Source organism: Aplidium turbinatum, chromosome 7 (genome assembly GCF_918807975.1).
Source record: "Aplidium turbinatum chromosome 7, kaAplTurb1.1, whole genome shotgun sequence".
NCBI lineage: Eukaryota > Metazoa > Chordata > Ascidiacea > Aplousobranchia > Polyclinidae > Aplidium > Aplidium turbinatum.
The window spans coordinates 5,037,353-5,052,821 of NC_137478.1; the positions used below are offsets into that span (position 1 = coordinate 5,037,353).

Here is a 15,469-nt window from a genome sequence, read left to right on the forward strand (position 1 = left end):
TAAATAAAAGCATTGTTCATTTCAAGTTGTGTTTAATTCATTAATGAAAGTGGTAGCCTAAGCGATGCTAGTTGACAATAAGATGATGGTGGGTTACTTTTTTTTTTAAAGTGCAACTTCATGATTCATATAGGTTGGAAACGTATGTTCCTATTAAAACCAAGAGTTGTCAATTGCTAATACAATTATCAGATGTTATAGAACAGCCTGCTTGGAATATTGTCAGATGTTGGTTTTGTTTATTTGCAGCATATTTAACAAAAAAGGCAAAAATATCGCAAGAAAACATAATTTATGTTTAAGTCTGGATACAGCAACGACAAAAACACTAAAAAATATTAGAAAATAACAAAAAAGTTTGTGAGTACATTGCACTAACAAGAGCAATAATCTGCTGAGGCATACAGCAAAATAGGTCGACTGGCATGCCTTGGCTTATTAGATGGTAAGACCAAAGATTGGCTGTTTTCTTATATAATTTCTTGATGTGGTCCGGAAAACATTGCCAAGTCTTGGTGATAAAAAGCTAGGCCTTCGGCCCCAAGAAAGGCTTAAGTGTAAAATAAGATCTTTAAACAAACTGTTCTGTGATTAATTGACTGGGGAAAGTTTTATTCTGGTACTTAAAAAAGCCTATTTGGATGTTTAATCCTAAAAATTTTTCCCTTTTATAGAGATTTTGAACCACTAAGCCCTGTTACTGAGATTGACAAAATGGAGGATCTGCTTGCTGTTAAGGGGTTTTGCCTGTGAATTACTCCTCCAGTGAATAGAGAATTATCCTTTAAGTAGTTTCTTCAAACTTACACCGCCAGAGTTTACAGTAATCGTCATAATCCCAGCTTCAAATCGTGGTTTTCATCGTTTGCACGTCTGAGATATGTCCAATAAGTTACATGGTGCCTACCACACCTTACACATTCTTTACGTTTATCACCGGAGGGACAAACACCATCACAAATCATTGGAAAAAATATTACAAAAGGCAAATTATATGCTGTTTAAAAGTTCAGATATTTAACCAATGATGCTATAACATTCATTCGAAAACCTAAACATTAGGAATAAATTTTCCAAGCAAAAAACGCCAATGAGAATACAATCAGTCTGCTTTGGTGTATTTGACAAGTTCCTCCAGCTCCATGTACTGTTTCAGAATTTGATTGCCTTGTGAACAATGCTTCGGGTGATTTTCCACACGATGTCTCATCAGAAGCTGCTTGATTGTCAGAAGGATGAGACCACGAATTGTTCGAATAAAGACCATAAAGGAGACTTGAAACTGTAAAAGGAAATTGTTTGAGATATTAGTGATATGAATAAATGTTTACACTTATACCAGGGTTTAACTTCTATTGAACACAAAAAAAAATCTTTTGATCTTGTAGTTGAAAGATTAGTTATGCAAAACATGCATCACGTGTCGCAAAAAGATGCAACTAAATACAGAACATACAATATACGTTCGAACACTATGCAACATCTCGCAGTAGTATTGGTATATAATAAAAACAGCTCTATAAAAAAAATGCTTCTTTCAAGTTAACTCACCACTGCATGTCACATTGTTTTGGCATAATACAAGCTCATCTTGAAACGATGTAGCTCTTTTTCTAACTTCATCTGGATAATTTCCAATCCCTGGTCGTCTTCCAGTGAAAAGAAAGAAATTGTCTTTTTCTTTAGTGATCTTTAGCAACTCGTATTCTTTATTAGGAAGATAAAGTTGAATGGCATCCAAACCGCCTTCATTTGTTACGTTTATCTCCTCGTTTGTAACGATTTCTTTGCTCCTACCTTCTCTATAGAAATTGAATTGTTGCGTAATTTTGTCGCTGTACGATGTCACAAAAAGATGATTGATAAAAAATTGGGCGTCGAATGCCCCAGCAACAATCGAAGAGGGCTTCTCTATGAGATACCTGAAAATAAAAAAGTAAATAGAAAAGTATAAGTTTGCATGTGGCCTACTCTTGGTTGAATGATAAACTATAGTAATCGCCAAATTCCACTCCACTGCTTCAGTGTAGTTTTTATTTTATGCTTGAAGCAATTGTATGCCGGTTATATTTTGTAATATTACATTCTTACATTCTAATTGTCATTTCTTACTTGGGGAAATCTTCGATGCTTTGGTATAACGTTGCATGGAACAAAGTCTCGGTTAGAAAAGGTCGCTCTTCATATAGTTTCAACGTCTGTTGATGTTAAAACTATGCAAAACTGACCACGTGTGCTACTTGAAGTGGCTTCAGTTTTAGAATTGGGTTTATATCACTGATTCACAAAAATAAATCTGTTCAAACACCCACCTTCCAAAAGCTTTTAGTGAATACTTTGGTTTGGAACAGTCACTGTCAAAGAAGAATCTATAATTACCAAGCCACACGTTGTCGCCAGAGAATAAGGTCAAGTGGCGAGTTACGAACAACGACCCAGGACGCACTTCACAGCGCACACTCATCTGAAAATGAAAAAAAGTTATTTTTAGACACTATCTTAAAGCAGATGTTAAAGGAATATTATTCTGTAATTGAATTATTATGTTACATTAAGGTGGTTCTTGTCTGCTGTACGGCCGAGTGGTAGAAGCGTTTGCGTAATGCTCGATAAAAGCGCCGTTCAACACCGCTCCAGAGCACGCGGCTATGTCTTGAAAGAAGACTCAATGACATCCTAACAATGGGAGCAGTTGAATCAATGACTATACTATATGTCTCTTCTTGTTATTTTTTGTGTTGCCTTTGTAATCGCTGTGTGGTATATGATGTCGCAATAGGGTGCGGTGAAAAATTAAAATTTTAGAATTTCAACAAAAAGTATGTCTTAAATGGTGGCCATACACCTAAAAACATGTCTGATGGTGTTTTGGAGTTGTTGCACCCCTAACTGTCCGTGCAACCTTGGAAAGTTGTATGCGGGGGGGCCAAAATCATAAAAAATAGCATAACTCATTATCCATGCGTCGTAGAAAGTTAATTTTTGGCTCTATGGAATCAGAAACACCATGTTTCTATTTGTTCCAAGAGAACTTCTAACTCTAAGAGCAATAGAATTTAAGTTACGTGTAAAAATCGAATTTCAGGCCCAAGAGAACGAGAAAAGTTCAGAACATAAATCAGAGTAAACGAAGAAAACTTTTTTCAGCTGGTTGATGCGATTTATTTTGATGGCAGAGAGGATTTAACTCTAACCTTGGTAAAAGAACAAAGTAACAAACAGGAAAAACTTCAATGTCTACACAATTGGAAGAACACTATATTGTTGTTGTGGGTGAGCCAGAGGACTTAGTTTATTTGACACACTTTACAACAAGTAATAGTAAAGGAGAAACACTTGCTGAAAATTTGTATAATGTCTTGTCAGGAACTGATCTGGGGCATAAACTGAAAATTATTGGTTCTGATGGAACTGCTGTGAACACTGGCAATATCAATGGCTGTATTGTAAACCTGGAGAGACACCTTCAACGCCCATTGCAATGGGTAATTTGTTTACTTCATTGCAATGAACTGCCATTACGATTTTTTCCTTACTAGATGGTTGCACAAAAAGTCCTGACAGCTTTTCAGGTGCAATTGGAAAAGAAATTGGCAGTTCAGTTTCCGAATGGCTTATTGCAGAGTTTCAGCCACTTCCATATTCCACTTTCCCGACTTTATACCAAATGACGTTACTGATGATCTAAGTTCAGACCAATTCTACGCTTATAGAATTTGTTGGTGCATCATTTTAGGAGAAGTGGATGAGGATTTGAGATTTATGGAAGTGTTCCCGACAATGATTCACCTAATCAAACGTCAAAATCATACGTCATGGAATTTTTCCTAAAAATGAGCCAAAATTGCACCATCGTTCGTAAGACTTGTGTCAAACCTGTTTAAATATGAAACATGGCATCACCACCTTTAAACACCTGTTTGAATTGCGTGACAATGTCTTTCACTATTACGTCACAGTACTGCGTACGTGAGTTTGAGATATTGATATCTATTCTGGTCATTCGTGAAATGGTTGCTTGAGAGTTAGTCGCACATTTAACTGTTGGCTTAGTGCTTGCTAGCTGGACAAAAATTCCGTCTTTATCCAAGTAATCTGTTCTGTAGTGACAAGTTTTAGTGGTGTACGGCGTTGCATCCCATTTTCGACAGCCAGGTGGCTAATTTTACAGAAATACAATTTTGAATAGACGTTTCAAAGGAGTGTTTCTTTTTTGGTCATTACATACAGACGAACGGATTCGGGAATCTTATGTTACAATTTTCCCACGAAGAGATTATGGTTTACCGCTGTGACCAGGAAGTAGAACCTATCGTGCACTCTCGGTGGTTAACTCTTGGATGTAGAAGATCCAAGAACCTTAAAGTTTTGGCTGAATTTTGTTTGAAAATATATTTTTCTTCTTGGTTTGACATCAAACTGAATAACAAGATTTCTGATGACAGCAAGAATTTCTTCAGAATGTTGACGACGACGAGCGTGTTATCAAATTTTAAAATCAGCAAGTAAAAGATGAGGCCTTGAAAACTCTTCAAAGAAATGCTTATTTTGGCCACCACGAAAACACCTTGCTTGCAATGTTGTGTGAGGAGGATGATGATATTCGAAGATTGGGTGTAAATAAAATACGAGCATTACGAGATGGCTCTACTTCTGGATGGCATCGAGAAGAAAAAGATGTGATTGTTGAAGATGTTGATAATTCCAACCAAGCAATTCGAAAATTTGTTTTGCCAAAACTTAATGTCAAGGCAAAGTCATATCATGAACTTACTGATTTGGCACTCGAAAGCATCACAGAGCCACCTGCTGTCAAGGACTTAAGTGATGCTGATTTAAACGTGCTGTATGACAAACCGTTGAGTTTAAAGCATCCCTGTCACAATCAAAGAGTAGAGAGATATGTCAAGCTTGTTACTGAAGCTGCTGGAGCAGTAGCTGGTTTTGAAAAACGAGATGGCATGATACGCCAGCGAATCAAATCAAGAAAACTTATGAAAAAGTTTCATACTAAGCATCAATTTACTGTCGACAAACTCTCTTAGAAAATAAATTTGACAACACATCGTATTGTGTTGACTGATGCACTGCTTATGATTGTGTAGCCTAATGTATTGCTTATGATTAATGTCCCACACGTTGATTAGTCAAGTGACAACATTTAAAGAGCTTAGCTTAAGTACCGGTAATTAGCCCAAACTACAGAGTTTCTTGTCCCAAAGTTATTTGAGCGCATCATACACAATTTTGCATCATTGTTTTGTAGGCTACAGTACCAGTATACTATAAGCCAGTGCTCCATTATCGAAATTTGAAGTGTAAGCTCAACAGTCAAGCACTGACAAATGACAGAAATGAAAATTTTTCTTGTTTAAATTTTGTCATTGGTTTGTCTAAACTTGTTGTCAATTTTGTGACAGTTTTGCCCACAATATGTCTCAAATTTAGATATTTGAGCATAACTTAAATTCTATTGCTCTTAGAGCTAAAAGTTCTCTTGGAACAAATAAAAACATGGTGTTTCTGATTCCATAGAGCCAAAAATTAACTTTCTACGACACATAAATCATGAGTTATGCTATTTTTTATGATTTTGGCCCCCCCGCATACAACTTTTCAAGGTTGCACGGACAGTTAGGGGTGCAACAACTCCAAAACACCATCAGACATGTTTTTAGGTGTAGGGCCACCATTTAAGACATACTTTTTGTTGAAATTCTAAAATTTTAATTTTTCACCGCACCCTAATGTCGCAATGTTGCTTGAAAAGAATTATTAATTGACATTGCAATAGTAGTCGATTTAAAGTTAAGTAGGATAATGCTTAAAAATCATTGTTTTCGAATATGTTGACCAAATAAAACATTTACACAAAAGTCGAGTTTTATTAGCGATTTGTGTAATTTAATTAAATGTTTACGATAATATTGAGAAACCTTGGCTTACCCAATTTCCATTCAACCCAGTGACGTTGTAAGTTTTCTGCTTTTGCAAACGTGGCAGATTACGATTGGTAGAAAGCCCGATCTTCGTGCACACGTCACAGATGGATGAATTCTTCTGTAGTACAAGGAAGTTATAGGAAGTATAAGGAACAACTTAGTATTATCACAAAATTATGCAGAATCAGTAATGGTGCTTGTTGTTTTGTTACGTTTTATGTCTCGAATACAATCAACCTGTTTCAAAATGCCAATGAAATAAGTAAAAAAGGAGTGCCTATATAGTATATTCGTAATCACATACATTCTTCTAATCTATGAGGTTCACTCATTTACGATGAGTTTTCATTGAGAACTTTGCCTTGTTGTGGCAACCATTATGTCTAATAAACAATTAAAATACCTATATCTTATATTCACAGTCAGCTTGCTGATATAGAACAAAGTTTACTTGCTCCCAAACAACTAAGTAAATCTTTCTTTTTTGCTATTACAATAAAGTTAAATATATGAATAACTTGAATTTGTTAAGTTGCCTGTGAAAAAGTGCTTAAACTCGCAGATCCAACTGATTATTATGTGCGCAAACGTTTTTTTATACGGAAAAGATTTTTGTCTTTTTTTTACACCCATTCTATTGGTAGGACTTCTACGTAGCCTAATCTGTTTTCTGTTCATTACCTTTTCTTTTACCATCGGATCTTGGTACGTGCTGGACCTGTAGTATCTTTTTTGTGCAGATAAACGTTTGACACTACCGACGTACAACTCTGTATCAAAACCCTTCGACCTGCGGAATAATATTTACTGTGAACACCATTTTGGCATTGTAGGCTACAGCGTTTTGCTACAAGTTACTTTGTTGAAACCCTGCAAATACAGAAATTTGTGTTTGTGTAAAGCTTACTAGTAACTCCTTTACTTTGTGTATTTACTGGAAATGGGTTGTTTTTTTAATTATGAATTTTGAAATTAGTGGCGTCTAGTACTGGTGTTTGCAAACGTAAATCGTATCTTTTAACGCTAAAAGCATATCATATAAGTGCAATCATTGCTATGTTGCAAAAGATTAAAATGTGTCTTTACGAAGTACGGTGGCTTATATTGAAGAGACGGCATTATTTACTTTCATGCAAAGTAGTAAAAGTTGTTCGTCATTATAAAATATTCATCATAAAGTAAAGTAAGCTGTTAACTATGCAAGGCGTTTTCGTTTGTATGTCAATTTAAAAAGCAATAGTTTTATACCACCTCACTAAAGGCAAACCAAAACTGACTGACTCGTTTTTAAACCAGAATTATAATTTTAAACAAAGATCATCGAAACACCGCGGTATACTAATTTTAATTTTAAAGCGACAAGATTTTTTTTTATCCCAGATAGCAAAATCCATCTTTTATACATTAATTCTACTCATTTAGACGTTGAATCAAATTAAAATGGACAGATCAAGCTAGCTTGGATAACGCTTTGTTAATGGTAAGTGTAGCATCTTGCGTAGCGTGATCACTGTAACTTACATGGATTCAAATTGAAGCAAGAACGAAAACATGAAACAACACTTTGCTGTTTCGTAAACTAAATGATTTCATTTGCACACAAATAGATCTTCCATTGATGTAAAGTTAATGTGCTGCTGACTTAGCGTTTAGCACGACTACAACGCCCGATAGCGATGATAAACAACACAACAAACGGTGTATTTTCATAGGACTAACAATAAACAAGTTCTAACGCACCGTGTCCGATATTCTGTGTGTGGCTTATCCTTATCAAAACTAATCTAAATTTCTGTCATCAGATAAGATCTTTTTGAGCACTCCGCTGATTTAAATTCCTCTCATTTACGTATCAAGAACTATAGGTCACTTACTACTTGTACAGCACAACATACTTTTGTCAAAATCACACAGAATCACGCAAAACCGCACAGTGTCTACAGTACTATATCTTTGTTGATAACTTATTTGTAGCTTAACAAGTTGGTCTGTTTAAAGAAACTTTAATCCACTGCATAGAAACTAGACTTACTTCAAACATAGTTTTTGTCGTATCCAGGAAATGCCCGGTGGTTGAAAATTTACAAAAAGTAAAATCGAAACCAAGAACACCGATCTTTGTGTCTAACAAGCATTATTACGTCATACCTATTTCTTGGCCATGAGAAATTCTAAAATCATTGGAAATGGCAATAGATAAACATATTGTGACGTTTGGCTTCGATCACCGCAAGCCCGCGCGAGAAACTAAATTAGTCTCGCGCTTGCCTTCAGATGATCTCACATTTTTTGTAAGTTACACGTTTCATTTTTTTGACTAGGTTGAGAAAAATGCATGAGTTTTGAGTTGGTTGAGTTACAGGACGGTTATTCATTTTTTTGCTTATCACGAGAGAGAAGAAACTGAATTAATAAAACAAAAGTGCACAATTATTGTTTCTCTTCATTTTGCAAGTCGTTGAAAACTGAGACCGAAGAAAGAAAAGTGAACAAGTAGCCCGTTCCGCGCACAATATAATTTATATCTACATAATGGCACACTGTAAAAAAATTGATATGGATTTGAAGTGTCTAATTGTTTGTGAGTGTGCTTTGGAACGGCAGAAGCGAGTAGCAGCTCACCACCATACATTATTGCAACGATCAAAAATTTGATAATACGGAAATTTTAACAAGAAAACGTTTTGTGAAGAAAAGACCGTTCTTCCTGCTGCTAAGAAACAAAAAAAACGTTTTGTTGCTTAACCTTTACTTATTCATATAATGAGTGTCTTTTATGTTCAACTACTACGGTTGACTCAAAGCAGATAGGCCTTCAAAACCCTGTTTTCAAATGATTTGTTTACATAGTTGGTGTTGTAGGCTACAATGTTAGAACTAGAAATGTCGGTGATGAAAGTAAAAGGAACTAGATTAAGAGGAGGTGTTTTATCTTATCAGATGATATTCGCATAAGCCAATAATTGAAGATAATAATATCATTTCGTTCACAGCAGTGATGAAGATGCTTGTTTAAAGATGAAGATACGGATACACTCGTAGCCGCAGGCGGAAAATAGAATGTTTTACAAAGTTATACTTTTGTAGATATTTGTTTTTCCAAATTCAAGATCTCGCTTTCTAGACTCAAGACATCTTTGAGATATATTCACAAAAGTCATATTATTATAGTTTATTATCGAGAATCGTAACATCTTACAAGTGATAACGAAATAAAACTAAACTAAAATGGAAAAGTGTGCTGAAAAAAATGATTCAAGAATGTTTATTATTTAGGTAGATTGCAATCGGTATAGTCTTAAAAAACTCTGCAAATGAATGGGTGTGTACAGTGCACTGTACACCACATGTGCACCACATCGGGTCCGTCGAAAGGATAATTTTGTCCAGGTACCAATGAGTCCAGTGAGATTCGTGGAACCCAAATCAATACACTATATCTTCAGAATACGCAGTGACTTCTTCAAGTTCCCGGGACCCTTGCAAAGTTTCTGGGCCTCTTAAAATCATCTCGGGTTTGGGTGCAAAAGTTGGCTACACCTTGGACCCCACAATCAACGCTACTGCATCACACTCCTCAACGCAATTTCGACGCATTGTTAAACTTAAAATTTTATCGAAAAATCACTCACAGTATGAAATGATAATTAACGTTAATGTCTTATCCCATTAACTTTTTCTTACATCTTCTTTGATCCTTACAAAGCATCACGAAATATTTTCAATGAAAAAGTGAAGGAATCTAGTACTGATCATTGAAAGAGTAGATAGTAATTTATGATAAGAGTTTTTGTAAACAACTATAGAAAAAAAGGAATTCGTGACGTTAAACCGCATGTTACATGAATTTCGAATCAGCAGTTAGTTCTGATGTCATATTTTAAAATATGTGACAATTAGGCCTATTAAGAATTGGCACTTGCGTGTTAATTACGACAAAAACAAACAGAAACAACCCTATAACAAACGTAATGAAGAGAGCGCTCTTCCTGGCTAGCAGCACAAAGCTGAGCACTCACTAGCACAGCAAGCAATTGCGATTCGCTAACCATACAGTGTAGCTTCAACGCTAGCCATTTAGAGTTTAAACCATCCAATCAACTAGATGTTTCTCGGCAGCCGATTTTTGCTGCAATCAGCTGCCAAAAAACATAACAAATACTCAACTAGGAAATAAGTTTTCGGGATTTTCCGTATTTTCATTGAACTATTGCCTTCATTCAATTCCTTTATTCGCTGTTTTTCGGCTGTTTGGCTGCTTCTTACAAAATTGTATATTATAATATTTTAACATTACATCACAGCTCGATTTAGGAGAAAAGTGGTTGGGACGCTTGATCGATCGAAATAAATCTAACTGAAACAAGAGATATTCAGCAAATTTTGGTTGACAGTTTGGCAAGTTTAATTTTAGCTTTTCAAGTTTCTTCGTCGTTTAGGAATTACAAAAGCTCATATTTTAAAACGGTAAAAAGAAGTCTCCAATTTGCGGTGTTTTAAAATAATCCATTAACATCGAAACAATCCATCTAAATTAATTATTTGTTTACCTTTCATATCTTTCCCTTTGGACTACCCTCATAATTTCAAGCTCTCCCAAATAGAATTCCATAGCCTCCAAGCAGTCACAGTTGTTCGTTGAGTAGTACACGGGGTACGATGAGACAGTTTTGCTTTTGTAATATTGCTCCAGGCAAAAAGGACACTTAGTCATCAAAAGTTTTCGAAAATGCTTTCCACCCTGTAGTAATTAAACTATTAATCTTCATTTTCTAAACGAAAAGTTTTGAGAACGAACAGATGTATTGACTCAACAATTTAGTGGCTTACAGGTTAAAAGTCCATCAGACTACCGGGAAGTCTATGGATGGATTCCAGGTCAAACTATACGCTTTCAATTTATTGTATAAATTTTGTTTTTTAATAAAAATGTTTTGTTTCATTAATAAAAATAATAACAAACATTTTGATTTGACACAAGAACTCTGCAAATTCAAGCCAGGCAATTGCCGAACAAGCATTTTGTCCAACGTAGACTAACAATAAATAGACCATAACATCGATACTATTACTACCTGAGTGCATTAGTGGAGAAGTAATGTCAGAAAAACATTTTTAAACATGTCTAAGTGTGAGCATGTATGTAGTAGTCTTGCTTACTTGTCAATTGGGTGTAGACTGGTAAGAAAACTACTATTTGATTATGACAACATCTTTCAAATCTTTGTTGTAGTATAAATAATTGGTTTTGAAAAATCTACCAGAATTGTGCAATGCAACTTCTTCCTTTCTTTGCATTGTTAAACAAACTTATGTTGCTATTTTAGATTAGGATATGACAAACTACACCAATTTACATACCATACTACAAGGTTGCTTATTTTTGGTTTACGAATACTTGGAAACGATTTAGGAGCAGCGAGAGGTGTTTCAAAGCTTTTTAAAGTCCATTTTTGAAAGTTATCTAGTCTACACATGCTTGAACAATGAGCAAAAAAAGTCGTATTGAAAATTAGCTCTTCCAGTGTGGGCAAAAAAGCGAATTTTCACATCCCGTAATGCACTTACCCTAATTTTTGTATTACCTTTTTCGTGTGAGCTTTAACCTTGACTTTCCTTAAAGAGTAACTGACATCTTTAGCTCCCCCCACTCGAAAACTTCGACGAATCGAATTCAGTCTGATTTTTCCGTATGACGTAACAGTGTGTAAAGGAATGGAGCAACCACAATCTCTGTAGAAACGATGGTTGAGAACGAACTTGCCATCATATCGGAAGACGTAGGATCTTAACACATATTGAGGGCCTGGTCTTACTTCGCACCTGTCAAGAAAACAATTAAACGTTTGAGGATGTGGCATTTCTTATGTCAAGAAGAATGGTATACAGTAAATAAATTATTCTCAAAAAAATAGTTAGGTTAACTTAAAATTGCACGGAGCATTTCAAAACTAATCTTCTGTAGTCGATACTCAAACAGCAAAATTTGTTCTTTTTATAATATTGATTCTACGTCTGCAGACGTCTACACTCTACAGCCGTTGAATCACTGATCGCCAATGTAAAAACAACGGATTTTTCTGTCTGGGATAGAGGCTACAACATAAAATTAAAATCATTTTTGCAGCTGTTAACTTTGTTAATATGTGGATAGTGAGAAACTAAGTATAATTTTCACAAAAACCACTTGTTTCGGTGGTGTTAAGAAGGCAAAGTTAGTAAACACTGCTTTAACCAGTTTTCTTATGGCCGAGCTGTGTTTTTGGTAGTCCAATTATATTGTGGTAGACATTTTCTTCGGGAACACGTTATAAATTTCAGTGATGCTTCAGAAAAGGAAGCGATAATTGTGAATGACCACTTGAATAATGACGAAATAAAGTAGCCTACTATGGCAACAAGGGAGGTTTACACAAAATGTGAGTAGTGGCATTGAGCAATAATATTTTACAGTGATTTCGATCTTTTACAAAACGGAATTTTTCAATTTTAAAAATTCTTTAAGGAAGGGTGAAGCTGGTTAGGTTTTCCTTTATTCTACAAAAGTATATAATGACGTAATTCAACAAGCAAGGCATGCATCACATCATATATGTTGCTGTTAAAGGCTTTTGTTTGATCTTCTGATCGCCATTTTGTTTCGGAGCTACAACAATTTCTAAATTTTGAACAAACCTAGCAATTTCCTGCTTCCTAATGTGAAACAAACTTTTAGGCGAAACCAGAATTGTAGTTTTTTTTTTAGGCTTGTGCATTTATATTCGTCTATTGTTTTTTGTCATTGGTACATAATCATTTTCACATACAGACTTTACTGTACGAGTACGACAGTCAAAACAAGACGTAGGCCTAGTTCATTATCCAACTGTTTTCTTAAGTCTTTCTAACCTTACCTTTTTGAAAACCATGTTCCGGAAATTTCAAAATTGCTGACACTTTTCTCTATGGACGTCCGCACTGAACTGCACTTTGGCAAAGCTACAGAACTGTCTACAGAAATTAGACTTTGGGCGGAATAGCCTGCAAAATTAACACAAAATTGTAAATTTCTAAGTTAGCAGCTTCAATAGTGGATGAAATTCCATGAAGTAATGATGAATCAAATAAAACTTTAAAACAACATTAAAATTAGTGTTTTTTTATTTTTAATTTGAGTTCTCCCTGCTACAGTACAGGTTTACAAGACAGGCTATTACGATGACTTTAAACAACCATGAAAACATCCGATCAGTTACTTTTTCATTTTAAAGGAGAGACAAGTTTGCAATGTTATTGTAAGAACAACAGTTTTTTGTTAATCTTATTTTTATACGCCCACTTCATTGTTTTTTATGCTTGGTTGAAATCAATAGGCCTATAGTATCGCGTGAATGCAAATAAGTGCAACTGCAGTTAAATAAACTTTCAAATTCAGAATTTTGTTTCAAATATTTTTACAACAGCACATCAGCAAGAGCTCTTTCAACATAATCTTCCTGTTTTGATCATCATGCTTTGAAAAAAAAAAAAAGTGAACTCCTGAAATTAAACTAACCAAGTGCTGAGTATTGTTATCTCAAATAAAACCTGTGGTCAGAAAAAATTCAAGTTTCTTAAAAACTAATACTTGTTTACGATTAGGTTTAAATCTACGTTTGCTATTTTAAACTTAACATATTTTGAGATAAAATATCGTACAACCGATCATACATTACGCTATTTAAACTGTTATCTTCTTAAAAGCATTATTTGATTATGGCATCCATGAAAAAAAAATCTAATACAATATCTCACCATGAAATTGAAAAGCCATTATGGAAAAGAAAAACCACATTGTGAAAGGCGCCATCTTTCAAAGGAACTCGTCGGGATGCACTTAGGCTTGATCTCACTGCTATCACTTCAATTTTCTTTACACGAGAATCCTTCAGATGTGTCTGATTAAATGTTTTGCTGAAATTGCTTCTCGACCTTACAGAAATCTAAACTCGAATCAAATATTTCTTCGTCGAAGATGCAGATCTTGATAAAGATACGAGTCATCTTTTTATCTTCTCCGGAAAGTCTTCGCTTTGCGTAACGCCAAAGGTGACGACAATCTAATTGCTGATCGATAGTTTTTCAATTTGTTCAACAAAACTTTGTTGTATCCGACATAGCGCGAGTGATGACTTAACAATTCGAATGATTGGCAAAAATAGAATTCAGGTAGTTCCCCACGACAGGTTTTCAGCTTATTTTCGTGTACGAAGACACATCTCCAGAAGAAAAAAACTCTCAATTAGACTAATACGCTAAGTGTTTTACAAAAATAGCAAGTCTTTATATGCTACTGTATATTTTACTGAGATTATGGAAATCTGAAATCTTTTCGGAGGAAGATTAGTCCAGATTCAAGGATTAAAATTACAATCCATCATTATTCTAAAAGCTAAATTCTGGATTCACCTTTATGCTTTTACAATATTTTTCTAGACCCAGGCTACATTAGGGCACGTGCTATTTTTCACTTAGATGATCAACAATAAAAAAATTATATGAAACTAAAAGACCGAGGCCTAAGCATGTAGGCCATAGCTCTTTATGCAGTTTCAAAGACATGCTTTCACTTAATGATCACAACAAATGCAATTATGTTATCTGACCCATATACACCAGCTAAACTATTATGCTTCTAGAAGTACCTACTGTAGGAAATTGTAGATTTGATAAGTCAAATATTGTTTTTTTTTTATTGAAAGATTATTTATCAAAACACAATAACCTTGTCTGGAGATTATGGCTTGCGCTGCAATGCCTGACGTCGTCGTAATGCGCAAGCACGTATTTTAATAATGAAAGTATTTTGTCATACGTATTGTAATAATAGAAACTTTGACTGCGTGTCACAATACACTTAATTTACAGTTTTTATGGAGTGTAAAGGCTTTTATTATAAATGTGCACCTCGCTGACCCTAGTAAAACGTTACCTTGCCTGTTGATTAGCAAGCAAATGGTTGGTTGATTAAATCTTTACCCTCGGACTGAGAAAGCCTCTTTACGGACTTGGGCCTGGAAGTTTCGCATACTTGTAGAGGCTTTAAACCACTGACACAGGCACAATCACCGAGATTGTCAAAGTGAAGTTTTCGATTGCTGCTGTTGAAGTGTTGCTTATGAATTCTTTTATCTTCTAAGCGCCCCTGAATAAAAAGCTGTTCAACAAATGCGCTGCTAAATCACCGACTCCGAGAATCGAACCAGCGCCATTTCACCTTGACTTGTCCGTAATGCCAGGCACGTAACGAACTGAGCTATGAGGATTCGGTTGGTGCCTACAAGCGGCTTTCAAATTAAGTTTTTAAAGTGTTTTGTCAAGTACAAATTCAAAAAATGCAATTGTTAAATATGTTTAAACTAGGGCTTTGTGTTGTTTTTTGTTGTCGGCCATGTGACCTATTAAGAATGAGAAGAAGGGTCGGTTCGATGCCGTTCCAGAGGACACGACCTGTCCCCACCTGTGTCCCGACAAAGACACTTAGTAGCATGCCAACCTAATGGGCGCAG

General features: G+C 35.2%; 1 protein-coding gene across 1 annotated transcript; it reads right to left on the reverse strand.

Moving 5' to 3' along the window:
- Positions 1–211: 211 nt before the first annotated feature.
- Positions 212–13,964, reverse strand: LOC145774576 (protein APCDD1-like). Its single transcript, XM_082585842.1, has 9 exons — positions 13,898–13,964; positions 12,836–12,962; positions 11,528–11,765; positions 10,493–10,683; positions 6,624–6,732; positions 5,947–6,060; positions 2,313–2,464; positions 1,552–1,922; positions 212–1,282 (listed from the first exon to the last, which is right to left on the reverse strand). Exons 1-9 carry the CDS (start codon positions 13,962–13,964, stop codon positions 1,059–1,061), a joined length of 1,593 nt encoding a protein of 530 aa, XP_082441968.1. The 3' UTR covers positions 212–1,058.
- Between the last annotated feature and the right edge of the window lie 1,505 nt (positions 13,965–15,469).